Source organism: Puntigrus tetrazona, chromosome 16 (genome assembly GCF_018831695.1).
Source record: "Puntigrus tetrazona isolate hp1 chromosome 16, ASM1883169v1, whole genome shotgun sequence".
Lineage (NCBI taxonomy): Eukaryota > Metazoa > Chordata > Actinopteri > Cypriniformes > Cyprinidae > Puntigrus > Puntigrus tetrazona.
Window position 1 is genome coordinate 21,083,574 of NC_056714.1, and position 22,954 is coordinate 21,106,527.

Genomic DNA, 22,954 nt, shown 5'->3' on the forward strand with positions numbered 1-22,954 from the left:
CACACTTACAGCTCAGATAGAGATTGTTACAGCTCAATAAGCAACTGGAGATATCAGATTTTATGCTAATTATGCTTGCCATTTTTCACCTGCACTTTCAACTACACCTGATTGCATCTTTCAGTAAATTTCTAGCTAAAATTACAAAAATAAACATTGACGCAATGAGCTTTCATGGATTGCCAGAACTCACAAATTAAAGACATCCATTCGACAGCAATTAAACACAATACCTCGTTACTTGCAATTTTGCATAAGGCATAATGATTGATTGTTTTTAAGGATTATAAGTTTTGAATCAATGTGGGAATAACTTTCCAAATTACTTGATGAGAATTAAAAGTGCTGGACGATACATCACCAGTCAAATGTTTGGATGTTTCCATCTTTCATAGTCTAGAATATCCATTAAAGAAACAACAACAAAATAAATAAATAACTCTAAGGAACTGAATAATGCTAGGAAAATTGCTAAAGTAAAATCATAGTAAATTTCACAGATAATAATACAAAGTGCACATTGAATTAAATGCAAAATATGAAAACAAATAGTATTATTGTTTTATTCAAGATTGAAACGTACTGAGAGATTATGAGAATTGTGAGAATTAAGCATAATACTTTAAAATTAGATTAAATGATTTTTAATACCACAAAAAAACATAAACTCAGTGAAGTGTGTCCAAACATTTGATTAAGGGCAATGTATAATACAATATAATTCAATGATTTAATGAAATGAATGATGCAGTGAAATGATTGAATGGTTTAGTTATTCTTACCAGATGTCGGATTTGGAGTCATATCCTCGGTGACTGAGGGCTTCAGGGCTCATATAGTATGGAGTGCCTGTGAAGGTAGTCGCCAGGTCACATGACCCCATCAGCAAACAGGATACACCGAAGTCACCTTAAAAGAAGAAAATTAAAAAAGTTCTATCAGCGGTAACTTACATTTTCTTTAGTGTTTAATTAACTAACAAATCTCATAATGGCCTTATAACCTTATAAGTAATGCTGCAGATTTGTAAATAATTTAGTAGTTGCCAGCATGCTTTAAAGCATAAATTATACTTTTACTGTTACAAGATTATTATTGTTCCCCTTTGTTACGGTTTTATTTTTCTGCAGTTGTTTTGTCATTACAGTTTGTTGTGTAATGTTCAGCATTCATCAGTGATATGCTTAACTGTCACAGCTCTTGAGGTTTATGCGTTACCATACACGCAGAGAGTCTATGTGGGTCTTCTTGATTAAAAAAAAGAAAAGAAACATTTTTAGCCTGCAAGTTGTTTTCTCAAAAGCCTTGCAAAATGTTTTTTCCTTCAGAGCTAAGCAGTCATTTAAAACGTAATGATAAAGACTATGCTTCCTGTGTTGCTAATTGAACATCTGCCGAACAAGAGATCTGTGGTTGCTGTGACACAAATTTATTAGACAAATGTGACATTTAACATTTAGTGAATGTGCAAATTAAAGTTGACTCCATTTCAATGCATCATGACTGTTTTTTGATCACGTAAAACCTGACATTATAGACACTTTTGCTACAACTTACAACTATCTTGCACAATGCTGACATGAAATTATTAGTCTCCTCAACATTTCATATTTTACAGTGTGACCAGAGAATTAGTTTGAAGCAAACACTGGCAGGCTAAGCAGCAAACTGACGTGAAGCAACACAAATGCACAGATTAGTGTTCAAGTGAGTTGGCTGTACAAAAGAATTTAACACCCATTATTTACAAATCCATTATCCCACACTAAAATGAGCAAAACGTGACTTTATGCTGACAGGTTTATAACAAAAAGAATGACAGGAAATTTTGTGTGTCCATCAATGCACTGCAACTGAAAATAATGTTCAAAAGCAATGCCCATCTGGCTTTTCTTGCGTTCAATCAAAACTGAGGTACCTGACTGGCACACACTTTTTTTAAATGATCTTGTTTCCTTGTAGATGAGCCTCTTAACTGTCATAAAAAATGGCCTATCTTATCAAATGGGAGGTGTTTGGGCTTTTGGTGCCATTAAAAATCGCCTTTTAAAGCATCGTCGGAACATCAAACACACATCAAGCATCCTTTGGGCTGTGAAGCAGAGCTTACCTATTTTAACAATATTCTTCCTTAGAAATATATTTTTGGCTTTTAGATCTCTGTGAAGTATTCTCCTGTTTAAGCAAGACAAACAAGAATCAATAGTAACAGAAGCTGCGAGAAGCAAGTATTTAGGAAAGTGTTATTTCGTTGTGGGCATATTTGTCTTGTAAAGTTCAAACTTAAATGTAAGGGCCAGCTATAAAAGACTTAATTCATTTTGAATGTAAAAATAGAAAATAGGTCAGTTATGAATTATTCACTGCAAAAAAGAGGAGCAGTGTTCTCGGCTCACCTCTGATGTATGTAATGTACTCCCAGCAGCAGCTGACAGAGCCATTCGCAGACCTGAGGCTCTGATAACGTCCGGTTTGTGCTTTTCAACTCTTCCAACTTACAGTCCAAATCTTTGTCCTGCGAAACAAAGACAAATTAAAGAGGCACAAATATTATAAATGAAAACGCATTGATTTTTGCATAAGCACTGGGAGTCCTGACTACACAGAGCAGACAAAAACTAGATAAAATAAACAGTTTTTGTTCCCAAAAAGATACTTCAAAGAGTAATACTGCAGTGTTTTTCTATGGTTTCCTATGTGTACATTCTCTCTGATCTTTCTCTGTTTGCATTAGTGGATTGTGAAGTTGTCTTTAAGAATGTAAGTCTTTGGGCACCTATTTACACTTCAGACAAACCCACATTTTCCTGCTCAGACACACACTGGCAGCACTAGTCACGATGCCCGGAGTCTCCTGAGACCTCTGCAGGGAGCGTGAGAGAGAGCAAGAGAGAAAAAGACCCCACTGCTAATGATCAAAGACGATTCAAAATAATTCAGGGTGTCAATTAAAAACATAGTTCATCCAAAAATGAATATTCTATCATAATTAAGGCCTACTCACTGTGATTTCAAACTTTTTATGTTTTTTTTTCTTTCGTGAAGCATAAAAAAAGAACACACTGTAACATGCATCTTCACAGCCTAAGAACTGAGATGACAATCAAACAAGCGCTCTTATAAAATGCCCTGTCCTTGTCTCAAGAGCCATGAAAAGTCTGATTCTTTAGTGAATCAGCTCTTTAAGAGAGTTTATATAAATAAACAATTCACTGGTCAAATAAACCCAGAACTTTTTTGTTGTATTTAGTGCATATTAGTGTCAATGCTGTCACCTTCATTTTCATGCCAGAGAAATACAAAATAAATAGCTAACATCTGTTAAAGAACAATACAGTAGGTCATTCAAAAATTTGCTGAAAATGAATCCACTGGCTAAAATGTAGAGGAGTTTGTTTCTTCATCAGAACAGATTAGGACAATTTTATTATTACATCACTTGCTCACCAATGGATCCTCAGCAGTGAATGGGTGCTATCAGTATGAGTCCAAACAGCTAATACAATCACCACAATAATCCAAACAAATCCAGTCTATCGATTAACATCTTGTGAAGTGCAAAGAGGTGTGTTTCTAAGAAACAGATCTACCATTAGGACAAATCTAGCTCAATGAATCTCAAATTTTTTTCGTAAATCAGGATATATGCACAGATGATGCACTTTTTACATTAAACAGTTCTAAAAAAGGGAACATTTTGATGTGAAAGAGTAACAGGGGAGGGAGTTTTTAAATCACTAAACTATTATGGATTATGGACTTGAATTTCGGTAAGAAGTGTCCTTTTAAAGTGAAAATATAATGATGTACTTGTTTCTTATAGCTTAATCATATAATCATATAGCTTTTAATTTTTTGAGACACTGACCCATTGAGTTTGAATGTTCAGCAAACAAGATTTAGAGCTATGATGGAGAGAAAGTTTTGAAACAATCTGAGAGCATTTTTTTGGTTAAACTACTCTCTGGATGTACAGTAATGAAATCAGAATGAGCATATAAACATGCAGCGTATTTAAGGATCTCTCTGTTTTCACCAAGTGCCAACAATAGAATAATCAATCCCACTGATGATATGACTGAAGCGGAGCTCAGTTTGAACACATAGTTGAACTCATTTCAATAACAACAGACATTTGTCAATTTCTCAAGAGAGTGAGTTCCATTAGGAAAGTCTTCTATCGGTAAAGCAGTGACAAGCATGAGTCAGATTAGCACACTGGGTAGAAATACTGCGGGCTTAGCAGTTCATTTGAAATGTCTTTGGATAAGCCCTCTGCACACTGCCCGAGGGAAGTGTTTGCTCAATGTAAGTGTGGCTCGCCACACATCCAAGCAAAGGATGATTCGCATTATGAGTGTAATTGGGACTGGCTAATTTGTTGGCCCCCTTATATATTTATCTACGGTTATGACCATCATCACTCAAAAAGCCTCCTCGAATGCTTTCAAAAAGCTTTCATCAATGCTTTTCATGAGTGCAAAGGTTTAATTGAGCAATGAATTTTGGAATAAGCATTGCAGCATGAACAGAAGTAATGAATACCTCTCTGCCAGTCGTACTTCCATTTCACACACAGTTTTTCATTTATCAGAATGTCATGCATCTCAAATGAAATATATTATGTTTTCGAGCAAATGCATCTGTGATCTCTAGAAAAGTGGAACACAAAAGATTTCTGCAGTGACAGTAAAGACATTTATAATGTTATAAAAGATTTGCAAATAAGTGCTATATGTTTATCAGAGAATCCTGAAGAAAAGTATGCAAAGAATTGTTTAGGAAAGGAAAGGAAAGGAAAGGTTCTATGTACAATTCAGGGTTTAACCATATTTTTCCCTACATTAAATTCAGGATGTTGATACCGCTGAAACCCTAGAGTCAGTAGAAGTATAAGAAAAGGCTATGACTAATGGCCTTTCCATTAGCAAACATACAAATAATTTTTCTAAAGTTAATTTGTTTTGCATCAAGCAGATCTGGACTGCAATCTCTCAGTTTGATTGGGCACGACACTTCTGGTCTCAACAGCCTCTTTGATATCTTGAGATGGGAGCAGCTGGTGGGGTGAGGACTGGCCTGGTTAAAGAGATGAGATGACTGGCATGGACAGATCTGAGCCACACTGCTGGAGAAAGAGCAGTGCTCCTTCTTTATCAGCTCACTGTTACCGTTCAAGCGTTCAGGTGCAAAGTGCTCCGGGGCAATCAGATCACTTTCTTCATGCAAGAGTGTGTGTGAGTGAGTGTGTGTATGAAGGGAAACGGCTGAAGCGTAATAGAGGCTTCCCATCTCTAATGATTCCCACCCAGAGCTGTTTCTAACAGGAAGCCAGACCCACTTTCTCTGTGTGTATGTGTGACTTCAGTCTCTGAGCATAGAGACATGACATTTATCCAAAGGAGTAGGTGGTAATGCGATCTGCAGTGAGTCATGTAGAGGAAATTTTTATTAATTTATAATAGAATATTTTTTTCTCGTGACTATATCAAAGGCAACATTTCCACAAATAATTGCATTGTGGTATGCCAGACAGTTAGACAGTTCAACACACACACAGCCAGCTCCATATTTGCGCCCATTATGCTTTTATAGAACATCCTGAATAGTCACAGACAATCAATTCAGCTTCAGCATATTTGTGTTTTGTTTTTTAATCTGACAGCTGATGGAATAATTAAGGTTTTCTGAATTGTGACAATTCCCACTCAAATTCTCATTATTGCAAAGGGAAAAAAACAATTCTCATTTGCTTAATATATGGTACAATTTCCTGATCTTAATATAGTTTATTTTAAAAAAGGCATATTAGACTAAATATAATATAATATATAGTAATAAGGGTCATTTACTAATTATACACAGAAACCTTACATAACAGAAAAGCAGTATACTTGCAATACAGACGATATCAAAGAGTAATGAGTCTTGAATTTTGATTATAGTGAGTGCCTATCAGATGCAAGTCAACCTATGTGGAGCACATTGACAAACATGAACAAGATGAAAGAGAACAGAGCGAGGAGAACTAGAAGCCGGAAGCAGAGATATTCTTTCATTCTATTCATAAGCTTTTCTATTTGCTTTGTTCAACTGCTGTATATCAGAGTGAACCTTGCCTCGTTGCAAGACACAAGATCAATGGAGAGGCCTATTGTTCATCCCATCTCTCTCAGGAGAGTGGAACTCAATGCACATGCTGAGCACAGGAGGACTCCCCTTAATCTACGCTGCAACAGAACACAATCAAAACAGCACTAACATTAAAACTGTTTTTATGGCATCTGTGATCTTTTTTACCAGCTTGGAAATTATGTGGAATCAACAGTTGGTAAAGTGTTATTGGGTTTTTGTTTTTGGCAAAAAGCTGACAATAAGCTTCTCATAAACTAAAACACATCATCATGACATATATTAATTTGTGCAAGGTGGCCAAATGTTATGATGTTGTGTAATTTTTATCATATAAAACCTTTTTCCCTGTCAAAGAAAAACTTAGAACTTGTATGTTTTCTAACAAGTTCACCATTTTATAAATTAGCATGTCAGTTCTCAAATAGTCATGTCTGATATATAGAAGACAGTTATAAAATAATCTAAGCAACACTTCATTTTTGCAAACGTTGATATTTAAAATTGTCACAGACTAAAAATTCACTTTTTTTAAATAAATAAATTGGCACTCAATTAAATAATAAAGGATGTTCATGAATGTTTCATCACCTTAATATAATATAAAAACAATATAACACCAATAGATCAAATTATATATAAAAAATATATATATATTAGCATCTCATAAGACGTCAGTGTTCATGTTTGATATAAAAAGGGCAATCTAAGAAAAATGGAATTAGACTTTTCACTTTTTCAAATGTTGGACATTTGAAATTTAGTTCGGTCAACACAGGTTCAAATTTTGTGACAGGTTTAATAAAGCTAATAATTTAGTATGGTTGTGGTCTGACACATCAATTTAGTACATCAATTTGGACAAGAAAAAAATAATAAGTGTCCTAAGGCAAACTATCTCCATTGCATTCCAAGGGCAAGAAACACACTTCCAAGGTAACATAGATGTAGCATCTCCAATCAAAACAAAAAGCCCTGGCTTTTGACACTGAAAGGCATGAAACATTTTATTGCTACCCAGGAGACTTCACAGAGTTCTCAGTTATGTGTAATCTAAGTATCATCATAAAGCACAAATTGTTGGCATATAGTAAACATTTGATGAGAAATGTCTTTGCATTCAAATCTTTGGCTGTTTAGTTTGTAACATTTAAAGGGATAGTTCACACACACACAAAAAAAAATTACCTGTATGTTGTACAGGCATGAATTTCTAACCAAACTGGTAGCCATTAGTATAAAAAAGGATGTCAAAGGCTGCCAGCTACTGTTTGGTTAGATGCTTCAAAATATCTTCTTTATTGCGCAACAGTAACAGAAGAAATAAATTCAACATGATGATGAGTAAAAGATGAACTGCCCCTTTAACGTATCTTTTGAGATATATTTCAGTATTTGAAATATCTGAGAAGCAGACAAAGTAAACATCTTAATCTGCTCTCCATTTTTTCTCACTGTTGTTTAAGAGATCAGAGATCTCATTCCTGATTTTTCTTTCCTAAGGGGAAATGTCCATTAAATTCACTGAGAGTTACCTGCGGAACAAAGCAGCTCCGGACAACAGCCTGTATGCCAAACAAAAAGATAAAGGATACGTGCAAAATGTAATAATCACTGACCAAGCCTTCTAAAAGCACAGGGCAGAGATGACACAAGACCGGTCTGACCTGCAGATATGTCTTAATAAGTAAGGAAAAGATGAGAAGATCAGATGGTGAGATTGAGACAGAAGCTGTGGGGCTGATGAGCCTGACCTCTGAGCGATGTCAGGATGCTCTCAGCATCTCTGATCCATCGCTGAACACAGAAAAGACACCACAGGGATGAAGGAGGAGTAGGCAGAGTGCTTTTGAAAGCTGGTTAAAGAATAGGGTTAGGAGCAAATACAGCTAAAAGGCATATGCAATCCATTTTACCTCTATAACATTATGTGAAATTCAAAGAGGAAATGAAAAGAGCAAGTTAATACGTTTCAATGACTTTTTGCACTGTTGAATCATGTATAATAACACCAGAAGCATGTGCAAAGAAATTTTGATTTCATATTGTCTTTAAGATTATAATTTTAAAGCCCTCAAGGAAGAGGGTGACTGTATCGCTCACTTTCATTTGGAACGTCCCTGTAAATAGTATTCCCTCCCCAGAGTGTTTTCCAAGGGCATAACAAGACATTTGCCTAAAATGTCACCACAACAGGCAACCACAGTTTACAGGACAAGATCACATGACTTGCTTCAGGCTCATTATGAATAGAAATGCCCATGAAAAAAGAAATATAATAATCTAAACCAGGTGTTGCCAAAAGGACGATATACCTCACAGTACTCAGTGATGATGCAGAAGGCATCTCTCTCCAGGAAGCTGGTGTAGAACTTGAGGATGGCAGGATGGTTCAGCTGGGAGAGAAGCTGAGCCTCTTGAGTGGCATGGACCGTCTCATTGGGTTTCAGACCACCAACAGGAATCTCTTTCAGCACTTTCCTGCACAATAATTCACAGAGAGGAGGGTAAAAAAATTAGGAAACAACAAACTTGACTTGTTATTAACTGCATGTCCAATCAAAAGATTTTTTTATATTTTTGAAAGTGTGTCATGCTCAGGCTGCATACAAAATTGTGAAACATTATTACAATTTAAAATAACTTTTTCGTAGTTTAATTATATTTTCTATTATAATTATATTCTATACAAAATTCCGCTAAATTGTAAATATATTTCTATAATAAAAAAATATACATTTTAGAAACTTAATCTCCCGTAAAGCTGTTTTGCAACCATTAGTATTGTGAAAAATGCTATACAAATTGAATTTATATTTTTATATTTCAGAATTCAATTTGTTCCTGTGATGGCAGAGCTGTATTGTCAGCAGCGATTGCTCCAGTCTTCAATGTAGCAATCATGCACAATTATTAATGAGGGTTCTTAGCATTATACATTTTCAAAACAGTTTTTGCTGCTTAATATTTTTGTGGTCCATGTGATATAGTTTTCAGGATTATTTGATGATTAAAAATGTCAAGGAACAGCGCTCATTTTAGTCATTTTAGTTCAGACTTTAATTCTCCAGTCTTTTTTCAATTTCCTACTTCTGCGCCCTTCCACCGCTGCTCAGATGCACCATGTTTATATAAGCGTCACGTCTCTCAATTACCAGCTGTAACCTGGCCTCAAAAATGTCATTTAGAGAAGAACAGATTGTTTTCCCTGACCTTTTCGAGCTTGATGGGATCGGGAAGCCAGGGCCACGGACGAAAATTCAGTCTGTCATTAGCTCACAAATTATGAAGGGTCACTGCAATTATTTTGCTTTTAGTGTTAAAATTGAGGCAGAAAGATCCATTGACAGAAAGTTGCCTTGGCCTTTTTGACCTTTTTTCCTTCTCATTGCAAAAGAATTCACCACTCTCTTATGCTTTTCAGACGAAAGACACTCACAATGAACCTGATTTAAAAACAGAGAAAATCCATCTGAATAAAAACAATAAGCATAAATTATCATGCTATTATTAAATTCTAAAAACCAACGGTCTTGAATAATGCAGAACTTGTGATCATTAGCCATTTTTAAAAACGAAGAATGATCTTGGAATGAATGATAATTGGAGAGAAACTCTGGAGGACCATTTTTCCTCTAGTCGGCGGTGAATATGACTGCCACGACTGCTGATCAAACTTTATGCACGTCATAATTCAAGTTAAAGCGACAAATAAAGACTGCTCAGAGCGGCTAATTTAATCCCATTGGCTTTTAGCGAGAAGAAAAATGCAAATGAGCATTTAACACAAAGCATGGGTATAAAATCATATTTTAGTGACCTTATTTCCAGACCTTAAGGGAGTTAATCAAATACCACCAACAGAGAAGAACTGCACTGCATCTGCCTCCTGGTTTTGTTGTAAATTGGTTCTCAGGTTGTTGAAGGAGGACTCTCATTTACCTCTCCTCTCTCTCTACTCCTACATTCAGTTTTTTCCTCTTCCTACTTGAAAATCATTACAGCAAAGGGAACGGGTAAAGTGCACTTCACTAGCTCAATGCTGGCCTTCGATAGCTCTCAATCGGCATGTTTTCCTGGAAGTTCAGACATGGACGTAATAAGTAATATGTTTTTAAAAATGCAAGAAACAACCTCTGAATGAACTTCTCCATTAACAACTAAACATTTCGTCAGGTCAGGTCATTCCAAACCCATATGATTTCATATGGTCAATGGTGCATTTAAGCACCAAAAGTAGAAGAACAAAAGTATCATAAGATTAATAAAAGTCATTCACTTTATGTGATTATTGAGGTCGCATTTGTAAGCTTTTGCAGAGATATTGCAGGTAAAAAAAAGGTCTATAATCCATAGTATAAGAAGTGATCACAAGTGAAGTCTGTAAAATTTTACCAAGCAATGGAAAAAGTGAACACTTCATATAACAGCCATGTGATAAATATACACTTATTGAGTTGAATTAGATATGATTTCATGAACAAATCACTGAGAATGATTTTGTGATCTGGTATGGAGCCAGAATATAGTGATGGAAAAAAACTTATTTGAAAAAAAAAATTATATTTCAATGCTTTGCATTCCTTAGAGAATCTTTGAAATTACTTGCAAAACTTTCTCTTGCAAAAGTTCTGAACTTCTTTAACTTCAATCTTAAATCTCTGAGAATGCCTTTGATATTAGTAAGGGTCTGCTAGCCTTAATGCACTTTTTCAAAACTGTATTTTTTTCCTGCCCACTGCTGTTGTTATCAGTATGTCAGTGATTGCAATTTTGAGAGTTAATCTTACATTTATATGCATATGTTCTTCCCGACACTTTACATCGTGTATGTGGATGCTGGTCTTAATGACCAGCATTAAATGCAAAGCATTTATTCAGATTATGAATGCATTATATGTAGCCTGTAAAGCTCCATTTATAATCAATAAAAAGCTGTCACTTATCAGAGACCATAACAATTTCACAAAGTTCTGTTGGAAGCCATAAAGCTTTACATAGCACAAAAAATGTCTTATTTATTTGTCTACACTTTCGTAGACGATTCACAAACAATTCAGAACTCAACACTGGCCAAAAACTGTTTACAGCATTGAGTGGTTTCAAACTGATCGGCCAATGTGTTAAAAAAAACCTCTGATGCTCTCCAGAGCACAAAAAACAAATCTGTCAAATCTGTTTTGTCAATTTGCTCTAACCAGTTTCAATTTAAGGTTATCTTGCTTATGTGTTAGTATAGATTTTCCTTTTTATTACCAGTTGTTTTGCAAAGGAATGCTAGTGTTTTTTGGAGCTAATGCTTGGAAAAATTATTTCTACTACATAATATAGATTTTTTTTTCATCACAAAACAACTAGTTCACGAACTGGACACTGCAGGAGCTTCGTGTTTTCCTAAAGAAAAATTGTACCAAATTTGCACCGAATGAAAGGATATGAGAATAAGGAAATTATGTCAGATCTTTCGTTTTTTTTGTTTAACTATCTTGTTAACCTTTTCAACGTGCACAACAGAATGTTTTGCACACACATAATACCTCTAAAATGGCACTAAACCCCCAGGGAAATAAGGCAAGATTTCTTTATCATAATGTAAGATATCATGTCTCTCTAGAGGGAAATAAAACTAATGCTCAACTTTAAACGAAATATTCAAGCATACGTGATGGATAACCCCAGGTCTGCTACGTTATGGCTCAAACCAACAATTATAGTTTTTGGACGTTTTGAAATATTACTTAGGTTTCAGTTAGCGGTCCAGATTTTTAACCACCCCTAACAAACAAAATGTGCAATATGATCAACTTCATAAAGTGAAGTAGCAGATCAAATAACAAACAATGATTTTAATGGCACAAACACTAAGCCGCAATATTCTGAAGCTCACATTGGTAGACACACAAAGAATCATTACACTGAAGTATGACAGGTCGGTCTAATTTCGAAAATCTAATTTCGTCTTGGCTACTTCCTCTCATGTCTCATTAGAGCTAACATACCTTGATAATGCATTATGTCACAGGACCAATCTCATGAACAGTTTAGCTGATGTTGTGGAAAGCTGTTTACACTCTGGATTATGGATTCACATTAGAAGCTTCTACCTGAATAATGATAAGTGATCAAAACAACAAAATATTATGATCATCCATGACGCTGTTCCATCATCCAAGATAATGCATTTATGTTAATTCACTTTAAGTATCCAGTCGGTTTATGGACAAATTAAATCCCATTTACAATTGCACAACCTACATGTTGATAACATGTTAAGGATTGTATCTTCTACAACTTAATAGCTTTGCTTACAGAAACATTTTCATGAACCTTTAACATTAAGCAGTTATTTGTAACTATAATCACGAAAGCAATCTCATTCTTTATTATGCTGTTGTATATGAAATCTATAGCACAAGACATGAAAATTCATTCAGGCTCATCTTTGTTAATGTAAAGATCCGCTAAACAATGTTCCCTAGTCTGTTAGATAATAAAGGATAGATAGTTCCCTTGTGTCAAAGCAGACCATCCCTTTTTAACTAGGACTGTAAAACAGTATAAAATACCCTTCTATAGTTTAGTCTTTAGTTTACAAATTTGTCAAGGACAGATACAGTAATTTAAAATACAACAATCTTGATATTAACTTTATTTTGAAGTTAAACACAAGACTGTCCATTCTCTATAATAGGGTGACATAAATGTAAAAAAACATGATACAGAATGATGAGCCTGTTCTGCATATATACTTTTCTGTTGGTAAGGTTGAATGATAAGCACAACGACAATGCATCATTTAATTTAGTCCAAATATAAATATATGAGGGGTTACAATTTCATCCTCAATGTTTTGTTTCACAATACATGTTTATTTAAATCCAAGGCATTTTTTACATTTGCAAGAATGTAAAGAAAAGCTCAGCCAGACCTCTTCTGACAGAAAATGGTATATCATCAATAAAAAACACCAATCACTGAAATTTCCCGTGGTGAATAATTGAACACGCGTTCATGTCCCATTTCTTAGTCTCTCTCTGGAGGCGTAGAGGCAATTTAAGATCTATTTTAAGGATATTGGAAAGCTGAGCAAATAACCAACCGCAATCCTTTGCAATTTTAACCTCCATGGTTCCATATTCTATTTCAATCCATAGATCAGAGGAAACAGGTATGAATATACAGTAAATCTCAGGGCTCTGTTGATCAACTCCAGCTCATTTTCACAGTCTACATCCCTTGAACCAAAGCTTTGCCCCAAATTAAACTGTCACCCCTTATCTGTGATGAGGTTTTGCACAAAATAATGACATCATCCTAGATTATTACATACACAATTAAACCATTAAAAATGTATACTGGCTGCAATATGGATGGATTATATTCACCATTAACTGAGCAACTCTCTTTATAAATGTGGCAAAATGTTATGCTTTTTGAGGTGTTAAGGTCGGATAACCCTAAAAGGCACTGTCAAAATTATTATGATGTTTAATGTAAAAAAAAAAATGGAGAGAAAATTCCCATGATACATGAACCAGGCCAGTGAATGAACCAGTTTAAAGGTCTGGAATCAAACAGATGTACCAAGAAAGCCCCAAATCTGTCATGCAGTGGTGTGCAAGGAAATAGTACCTAAGAGAGAGAGAGAGCAAAATCAGTGGAGAGAGACCAGCCTTTATGAGAGTCTGGGCACCTGCAAACAAATTGGGAGATTTCTGGTGGACCCGAACCCAAGTGGGAGGTTGCATAACTGGGAGCTGGATCATGAGGTGAGCAGAAACAAGCACTGCTGCCAGGAGTCTCCAGGGAATCTTGTCTGACAGGAAAACCCACAGAGGATAAGCTGAAAGTGGGCTAGCGGAGCTGAAGAGAGAAACATTTCCCTCCTTGAGTGAGATTAGCCGCTTTCTGGCCTCTGAGAGGAGAATAAACAAATGATATTCATAACGCTCTAGATTCGCTATACTGCTTTTGAGACTTAATGAACTTATTCATCCGGTACCGAATGCAAGAAAAAGTCATAAAAACACCACAAGCATCAATTTTGTAGTTGTTAACTAAAACTAAAACTAAAACTATTCAAATAAATTTCAGTAACTGAATAAAACCTGAAATGAAACTCACAAATACATTTGTTTTTGTGAATTTTAGGGACTTTATATAGTCTTCTCTTAATTTTATACTGACCAACGTACATTTTTTAAAGCTAACTAAACAGGCACAACATATAACTACTCCACAGATGATCACATGTAAGTGATGAAAAAAATATTTTTGGGTTAAGTATTTCTTAAAATACAATATGAATTGCAATATCTTAACTAGGACGAAGTTGTTAAACCGTCTTCTATTAAAATCATCTTTGTCCCTTAAGTATGTGGATTTATTTAGAAAACATCACCGCTTGGAGATCCTTTGCACCCACAGTGGTACTTCTGGCACATTTGTGAGACTATTAATGAACACCAGAGCACACGACAGGCTGCTCTGCTCACTTTCATTTTTTTTAATAGACATGTTGTTTGAGTAAAGGTCGCACTTTTCAAAATTGCTCCCCATCTGGATGAAAAACAGATTGTGTCAGACTGCATATATATTAGATTATCTGTTCATATACATCAAATTTTTGTGATACTTTACAATACGGTGTCATTTGTTGACATCAGTTAATGTATTAACTAACATGTACAAACAATGAACAATACATTTATGTATTTAATCATCTTTGTTAAGATCATAAAAACACGATCATTAATTGGTTAGTTCACAGTGCATAAAATTTATATAAACAAACACAACTTTTGATTGTAATAATGCATTAATAAACACTGAAATTAGTAATAACTGCAGTCTGCAACTCTAGTTGTTAATAAACGGAACTGCTTGTGCCTTGAGGAAGAACATTGTAGCCGGATCTACTTCTCTCTGTTTATGTCTATGGCGAATCACGCAGTACTGGGCTACTCCACAGCGGTGCTTACCCAAACCAGTCTAAATAGTCAGAATATGAACAGTTATTGTAGGTGTACCACAGTAATTCAGGACAAGCCAAAAACACAATTTGGAAAATGGATTCGCTCATTATATACATTTCTGTAAACATATACGGAAAAAAGTTACGAACTGCAGCTATAACTAATAAAACTTATTGTAAAGTATTACCCCATTTTTTTCCTAATATACAACACCAAATAAGTCGTTCAGCAGAATGTCCAAGCTGCTCTTTTATCATACAAGAAAAGCAGATGGTGATTTGTATTCTCATGCTCCAAAAAGGATCTTTAAGTAGACGAATTTAAAGTGATAAATGAGATGTGAAAACAAAAACAAACCAGAGGTAAGCAATATGTGTAAAACATACATCAAAAGTAGGTAAAGAGGACACCATTATTTACAATCTCAAACAAGCAATAAACACGGCCATGAAAACATACAATCTCCACAGCTTTACTTCATCATCAGTCTCTCTCTCTCTCTATATATATATATACATATACCAGTTCCAGCCTGAATACATAAAGCATTCAATGGACAGACCTGCTATGGGACCCACAGGATGTGAGCCCTACTTTTGGGGCGAATTCGGAACAGGAAGTCATTTGTCTGGGCTAATAAAGCCCAGTGAGGAGCCAGCTGGAGGAAAGGGATACTGCAGTCTCGGCTCACAGCACCCAGCACTGACATTTGGCTCTCACAAAGAAACAAAGGAGTTCATAGCACTGTAAGAGCCACTGAGTCAGTAACAACAAAACACACACCCAGCAGGATTTTAAGGCTGAGAGAAGACTAAGGAAGGAGAACTGGTGTGTAAGTGTGCTGGAGAGAAAGGAACAGGAGGTGCGCTGGTATCCTGAAGGTGGGCATTCAGGTTTGGTGGCAGCACACTGCGTGTGACAGGTCGGAGGCTGGCAAACAGCTGCGATGGGCTAACAAGCAGAAAGCTCAGGGCCAAAGGAACAGTAACCCATAGCGTGACGCCACTAGCCTGTGGGCAGCTAAACGTGGAGCTCTTCCTAATTGGCCTCCATTTCTATCAGCATCTCTCCTGCTTTCAGTTCCAGCTCCTCGTCTGATATGGGCTTCACAGTATGTTGCCAAGCAGAGTGTGATAGACATGAAGAACAGTTAAAAGCAGCAAATGAACTGACAGCGTTGTAACTGGCTCTTCTCCAGGCAGTTTGCTCGTGTATATGAATCCAATTATAAACCCACAGACCAAAAACTGTAAAATTCAATAGGAGTAGGACAATATGCCGCAAGCTGGTCTAAACAGCAAAATACGATGATCAAGACTCTAACAAGCGACAAGCTCTACTGTCCAATATCTATAATACACAGATGAAACTATCCATTAGAAATCCAATATATCTTTAATGGCAGTTTCTAGGACGACCCATACCCTCTAAACTGAATTTCAGGCTATCACTTACACAAATCACATGACTTCAGATGTGAACGAATTTTATGAAATGTGTTTGTGCTTTGCTTCCTCGTTAATTTTAATTACTACGATAGTAACTATGATTCAAATTTCTCCTTTCGAGTTCTACAGAAGGAAAATAAATGTAAGCAATGATATCAGGGTGAGTAAATTTAATAAAACTAATTCCATAAATTCTACTATTCTTATTTTATTTTATTTTACTCTCTACTCGTCAGGAAAAATGACATGAAACTGTGTAGAAATTTGGTTGCCTAGAAAAAAAAGATCAATAGTTTAGGGCTTATTTTCACCTTTGACCAGAATCAACAGGCACGCAATAAATCCACGTATATAACACACACAGCCAAATATTTGCTCTGTTCTGAGAGCAATATCCTCATGAAGTAAGAGCTGTTGGTTTTAAGTCATTGTGGGAGCTTTGCTGTGAACTGAATCTGGGTAAGATGTAATATTGCCATGATCACCAAAGTACCTAATGCCTCCTGAAAAAATGACTCACAATTTCCTTTTTTCTTTTCTTATCTCTGTTTCGACAGCAAACCTGCCTGTTTAGAACCGCAGTCTTCTACAAAAGCAATAAATCAACTTACATATTTCACAACACATCCAGATGATACCAGTGAAAACTCCCCTCAGGACTTCAAATGTAAAAAAACTATAAGAATCTAGTAAATCGCATAATACTACATGCAATTTAGCTCTGACAGGCCATTTATTCTGTGTATACAGAAAAAATATAATGTGCATCTATACAGAAAAATGAATATTTACATGTTAATATTAAATTCCAAACATGAGTTGGACCATGAGTGTATTAAAATTATATGAATTGTAAATATTGCTCTCTAATGAAAGAATAATAGAGAGTTTGATCTTACACCATTTGTGATCATAAGGAATAACAGATATGTTTATAGTAACATCAAGGTTTCCTCCACTATCTCTAAGGAAAATAATGCTGGTTAGTTATAAAGGCCAATGCTGCTCCCAGGTGGATAGACAGAGAAGTGAATTTAAGATCAACAATAAAAATAATAATATATATGTTTTAATATTGCCCAATTAAAGGCTATTTCAACTAAACCAAAATGCACAGGAGAATACATTTTCTTTCCTGCGAAAGATGGAATCATCATTGCAATTCATGAAATCCTGCGTTTAAAAAAATTAAAAAATACTAGTAAAGTAACTAATAAATAAACCTATCTAACAATAGACTATTTAAAATAAAATAACGATGCTACTTTCAGAAGGACTTTTTAATAGAGCATTTTATGCATAGCAGTAAGACTTGCTGTAAGCTTCAAAGCTTACATTAAAAAAAATTGGGCAACATTCATATACAGTATAGACACATAATTAGGCCATGTGCACATGTGTGGGTGTGTGTGACAGTGTGCTTATGATGGGGGTTGTGTTTGTGTGTTATTGGAAGGTTGCCTAAGTACATGCAGTTTTTCCTCAGTTCTTCAAACACATCGGAAACTGATGTAATCTGTGTTATTTCCCACCTCAATTATGATAGATTCTAATTTATGACAGCATGTTATAGCATATTCTTTGCTTACCCATAAATTACCCTGCCTTGGCTAATATTATAACAACCCTAAATGCATTGTGGAACTCTCTCCACAAAAACTGAAGTATTAGAGGGTTTAATTTAGCTGTCAAAGTGGGACCTCTGGAAGCAGACTGTATGGGAATCGCTGCTGGAAAGAAGAATGAGAAATATTAAAGGACTTACAGTCTCTCTGCTGCTGCTGCCTTTGTGTCTTTAACAAGGTAAACAGTGCCGAAGCTTCCCTTCCCGAGTCTCTGCTGGATGATGTATCTGTTAGCTATCAGACTGCTCTGGACAGGAGGTGTTTGAGCGGCAGGGGGACAGTGAGTTTGGCCTGGTCGCTCACGAAATCTGGGCATTTTTCAGGCATGAATGCAGAGCAGTTAACTACAAAGACGTAAAGGTCAACAAAATGTCAGCAAATGCCCTCTTGCGACGTTATTTCTTTTTCTTTTGCTTATTTCTTTTGCGCTTTGGTATTTTAAGGTCTATGCATATGCCACGTAAATAATTATTTTCAGAATGACAATAATTTATCATTATCCGTTTTTATTTATCATTTTATCATTCTCGCTAACATGAACGAGATATCAAAACAAAACTACAGTAGGCTGCAGTGCGACGCATACAAATTAGATAATCAAGAAGACTAACCAAATTCGCCACATTTTCTCACTTTGTTTTATATAATTTATTAAATGTGTTGATTTTTACCCTCACCTGTGCGTCGGAAGTTTGTTCGGACACATGAGTTCCACTTCCGTGTGTTACGCCGTTGTCATGGGAACAGTGCAGTGGGATTTCTCTCCTTTAGATGGCGCTAATGTGCGATGTACATTTAATGGGACTTTGCTGTCAACTGGGCTAAATTAAGATTTATGTGCTAGTCAGAGTTTGGATATCAAGGAAGCATCAAATGGGATCACATAGGCTTATTAAGGCAACACTGATACAAATAAAAATATCACAAAACTTTATTATGCTTATTTGTTCTAAAACAAAATTTGCTCATTCGTAAAATTATTTGCATTTTTCAAAAAATAAAAGTATTAGCAAAAGCAACAAAGTAGTACACTAAACTATGTCCTACAGTTTCAAATGCAGACAGCCCAGCAATTAAAACCCCCCACACAATAGAAAGCATCACATGTAACAGTTTTACTTATAGATATATCTGTAAAGAACGTTATAATAGCAATTGCACTTGTTTTAATTGGAGCTGTATTTGACCCAGTGGGTTTTTACTGGTAATTGGTGACCTTCTATTGGTGGCTTGTTAAAACCAATGTCCCACACTTTTTAAAATGGTTTTAATGGGTAAAAGATAATGGTTTAAAAGGTATGCTAAATGGTAGGCTATTTCTACTAAAAAAAAATCATAGAACTTTTGTAATGGTACTATTGTTTTTTTTTTTAGTGGGGAGATGAGAACTGAGTTATTTTTAGAGACAAAACAAAACTCTCCCACACAAATATACAGTCGGCATTTTACAGTAGAGATGTATATCTTCACTGCTGAATGTGTAAGATTAACCGTTAATCACTGCGCTGTAGATGGTTGAATCATCCCCCTGCTCTGTGTTTGCAGGCCTATAAGAAATAAAGATATGAAATAAATATATAAAGTTTTGAACTCACTGTTATGAAACAAAGATGACAGTGAAATACTCACATACTCATAAATATTACGAATTGCGTTGCATGATGCATCACCGTCATACTGGTCAGATTAAATAAAGCAATTACAGTACGTATGTAGAAATATTTGAGCAGTTGTGAACGCTTACATTTGAAGCTGTTCTTTGGGTTTAATGCTGACAGATGCGTACTCCACCTCATCTTTCTGCTGTACATCCTTGGCTTCTGGTTGATTTCTACAAGCCTAACAGCAAACAGACGAACAGAACATGTCTTTTACTTGCAACTGTAATCTTTTGTCCCGTTTTAATGCCCCGCTGAAAAGACCAGCTTAGCTCAGTATGATCTGTGTGGTTTTTCTGATGAAGCTGCTTGACCTAGGATTTGCAGATATACTTACAGCTTTTTGAGGGATGCTGTAAAGACAATCCTGGGCTTCTTCTCTTTCTTCCGTTGGTTTTCTTTGAGTTTTCGCTTTCCTTCTAAGAGTAAATGAAAATTTACACAGAAATTGATTATAAATAGCAGAATTCAGCTAACTTTGATGATTTCAGAAAAGGGGGTTGATTCTGAGAAAATGCTTACAAATATTATTTATTTCTTTAGTCGTTATTAAATAATAATAAAAAAAGAAATAAATTGGTTGGAAAAAAGTATAATGTCCTGGCTTTATTTTCCTAGTTATTTCCTTCTACCCTAAAGCATAACACAATTTATTTTGGCTGTATGTTTGTCAACTTTTTTGTCGTAAGCCTTAGAGTCCCTGGCTTCATCAACATTGCAAAATTCTTTTCTAAATTGTGCAGTGTCCGTTTATGTTTTATTTAGACTGACTGTATAAAGTAACTCATGCAAAGTACAAACCACTAAAAAATGTCCTACCTTCTTATCAGCATCGCAGCTGCTGTGATGAAAACAAGTGAGACTAAAGACGCCACAATAATCAGAACTGATGGGGACCCGGCGACATCTGCTGGGGACAACAAAAAGAACAGTACAGTATGTGAAAAAAATACTGCATTTTCCAAATATGAATATGATTGTGTACAGCAAATATAAAAATCAGTTTACCCAACCTTCGATGTAAATGGTAAATTCTTCAGATACAGCATTTCGAAAGTTTCTCAAAGAACAAGAGTAATTGCCGGAGTCTTTAGCAGTTATTCTGGTGAAGGTGAGGACGGGCTCTGAATGTTGAATCAGATCACCGTTCTTAAACCACCGAACCTCAGATAAATGATCAGAACAGTTGAGTGTGCAGGTCAGATTCACTGAGTCTCCCACTATTGTGCCTCCATTTACTCTTGACCTGCTCATGGACACTCTTAAATCTACAAACAAACAAGATGAACACCTCATAATGAAACTGAGAAACCAAAGAAATCAGGAAGAATAAACCAAGAATTAATCATTTATATTTACCGTGTACTGAAATATTTGTTCCATGTTCACCTGTCCAACGTCCATCGTACATATCGGTTATAAATTTGAATTTATACAGTCCAGAATGTGTTTCATCAATATTACTGATCAGAAGAGAACAATCTGAGGTTTTGTCCCCAATGTATTGAAAGTTGTTTTGTTTATTCCTGTTACTATCGTATACATATGGTCCAGTTTGACACTCTGTCTTGGTTTGATCTCATTGAACACCATAGCACTCTCTTTACTTTATGTCCATGTGGATATGTAAATGTACAGTTAATAGTGACATCAGATCCCCTCACAGCACAGATCGAAGCAGGATAAATCACTCTCCACTCATCACTGACAACACCTGAGGAGCACAGAATGCTTTAATTAAAAGATTTATTACTATAGATGGATAGTTAAATATCTACTGTGACCGTTTGTAAGAAATTGTTTACATTATGAATCAATAAGCAAACACAAAGATCTAAAACTCTTTTCCACATTGAAAAAGAATTTAAAAAAGCATTAAATAAAGAAATGTTATGGCATAAATAAATAAGAAATTATAGGTTCTGCAATATTAATTTATTGAACTAATCAAATAAGCAGATGTGGGCTTCATTAAAACCAGATTCAAAAACATTTTCACTAGAAAGTAAAAAGAACACAAAATTTTACTAGTGGCATCAGAATTTGAAATACATTTTTAGTTTATTACAAATGTACAATAAAACAAAATGTATAAAATAAAACAAAATCCTTTCTTACCAGTCAGGAGAAGCAGAATAATCTGCAGCATTTCAATCCACTGTATTAGGTGTTTGGTTTACAGAAGATGTTTTATTGTGTCACACAAAACACGAGAAGAGCAAATGAAGAAAAGAAGAAGTTGCTAAGAAGAATGATGATTTCCACTTCCTTCCTAATACCCTTATACTGATGGTCCCGCAAATACCTCTTCTAAATGTCAATTATTAAAAACATTATCTTGCCATTTACACCAGTGCATCTTATGGTGCAATCACGGCATATTATAGGTTTGTGTAAAAAAAGCAGCGCTGGTGCTTTCAAAAGGGTATTGTTACCTTATACATCATTTTCTGTATACATTTTTGCAGCGCTAAGCATGATTTAAAAGATGTACATATCATGTTTAACCCCTAACAAGGAAGAATATTTTTAGTTTGTTTGTTTTTAAATGTTTAACAAATGTTTTTACTATTATTTGAAGAGTGTAAAGAGAACCATGAGTTTCTTTTCTCTCTTTTTTCTATAATTTTTCCTTGAATTGGTGTCCTTAATAAATAAATGGAATAAATGTGGCAGAGATATATTATGAATAGTGCAATTTAACTCATACACCTAGCATCTTTGATAATTTCGTGAAAGGGGTTTAATTGTAAGGAAAAAAAAAAAAAATAATAATATTATATATATATATATATATATATATATATATATATATATATATATATATATATATATATATATATAGAGAGAGAGAGAGAGAGAGAGAGAGAGAGAGAGAAAAGAGGAGAATTATATCTTATTAAATGAAATAAAAACTGTTGTATGTGTATAGTAGCGTGTCATAAGCCTTAACCACTGACTTTCACCAACATCACACATAACGCTCATGACAGCTACACAAAATACACAGATCTATACTTTCCTGTCCAAAGTTCTCTTTTCTGAATGGTTATACATTTGAATTTATACTTTTCAAAATGTGTTTGATTATTATTACTGATCAAAACAGAACAGTC

General features: G+C 35.2%; 2 protein-coding genes across 2 annotated transcripts in view; both read right to left on the reverse strand.

The window, feature by feature from the left end:
- Nucleotides 1-18,895, reverse strand: part of LOC122360412 (serine/threonine-protein kinase Nek11-like) — a 46,169-nt gene extending 27,274 nt beyond the window's left edge. The window contains exons 1-6 of the mRNA XM_043260999.1: nt 18,858-18,895; nt 18,321-18,524; nt 8,448-8,613; nt 2,397-2,515; nt 2,111-2,175; nt 783-909 (exon numbers count right to left, since the gene is read on the reverse strand). Coding sequence (XP_043116934.1) covers nt 783-909; nt 2,111-2,175; nt 2,397-2,515; nt 8,448-8,613; nt 18,321-18,496 — 653 coding nt within the window. The 5' untranslated portion in view covers nt 18,497-18,524; nt 18,858-18,895. The remainder of the gene's footprint in view (nt 1-782; nt 910-2,110; nt 2,176-2,396; nt 2,516-8,447; nt 8,614-18,320; nt 18,525-18,857) is intronic.
- A 258-nt stretch (nt 18,896-19,153) lies between these two features.
- Nucleotides 19,154-21,644, reverse strand: LOC122360714. Its single transcript, XM_043261534.1, has 6 exons — nt 21,198-21,644; nt 20,852-21,106; nt 20,658-20,748; nt 20,176-20,257; nt 19,925-20,019; nt 19,154-19,727 (listed from the first exon to the last, which is right to left on the reverse strand). Exons 1-6 carry the CDS (start codon nt 21,247-21,249, stop codon nt 19,667-19,669), a joined length of 636 nt encoding a protein of 211 aa, XP_043117469.1. The 5' UTR covers nt 21,250-21,644; the 3' UTR covers nt 19,154-19,666.
- Between the last annotated feature and the right edge of the window lie 1,310 nt (nt 21,645-22,954).

What these genes read in the sequence shown, in the direction of transcription:
- LOC122360714 (XM_043261534.1), bottom strand. Translation starts at nt 21,249, where the DNA reads ATGTACGATGGACGTTGGACAGGTGAACATGGAACAAATATTTCAGTA. An exon ending in GCTGCGATGCTGATAAGAAG is followed by an intron (nt 20,258 to 20,657) that starts GTAGGACATTTT and finishes ATTTACTCTTAG; the next exon opens with AAGGAAAGCGAAAACTCAAA. An exon ending in CCCAAAGAACAGCTTCAAAT is followed by an intron (nt 19,728 to 19,924) that starts GTAAGCGTTCAC and finishes TATTTCTTATAG; the next exon opens with GCCTGCAAACACAGAGCAGG.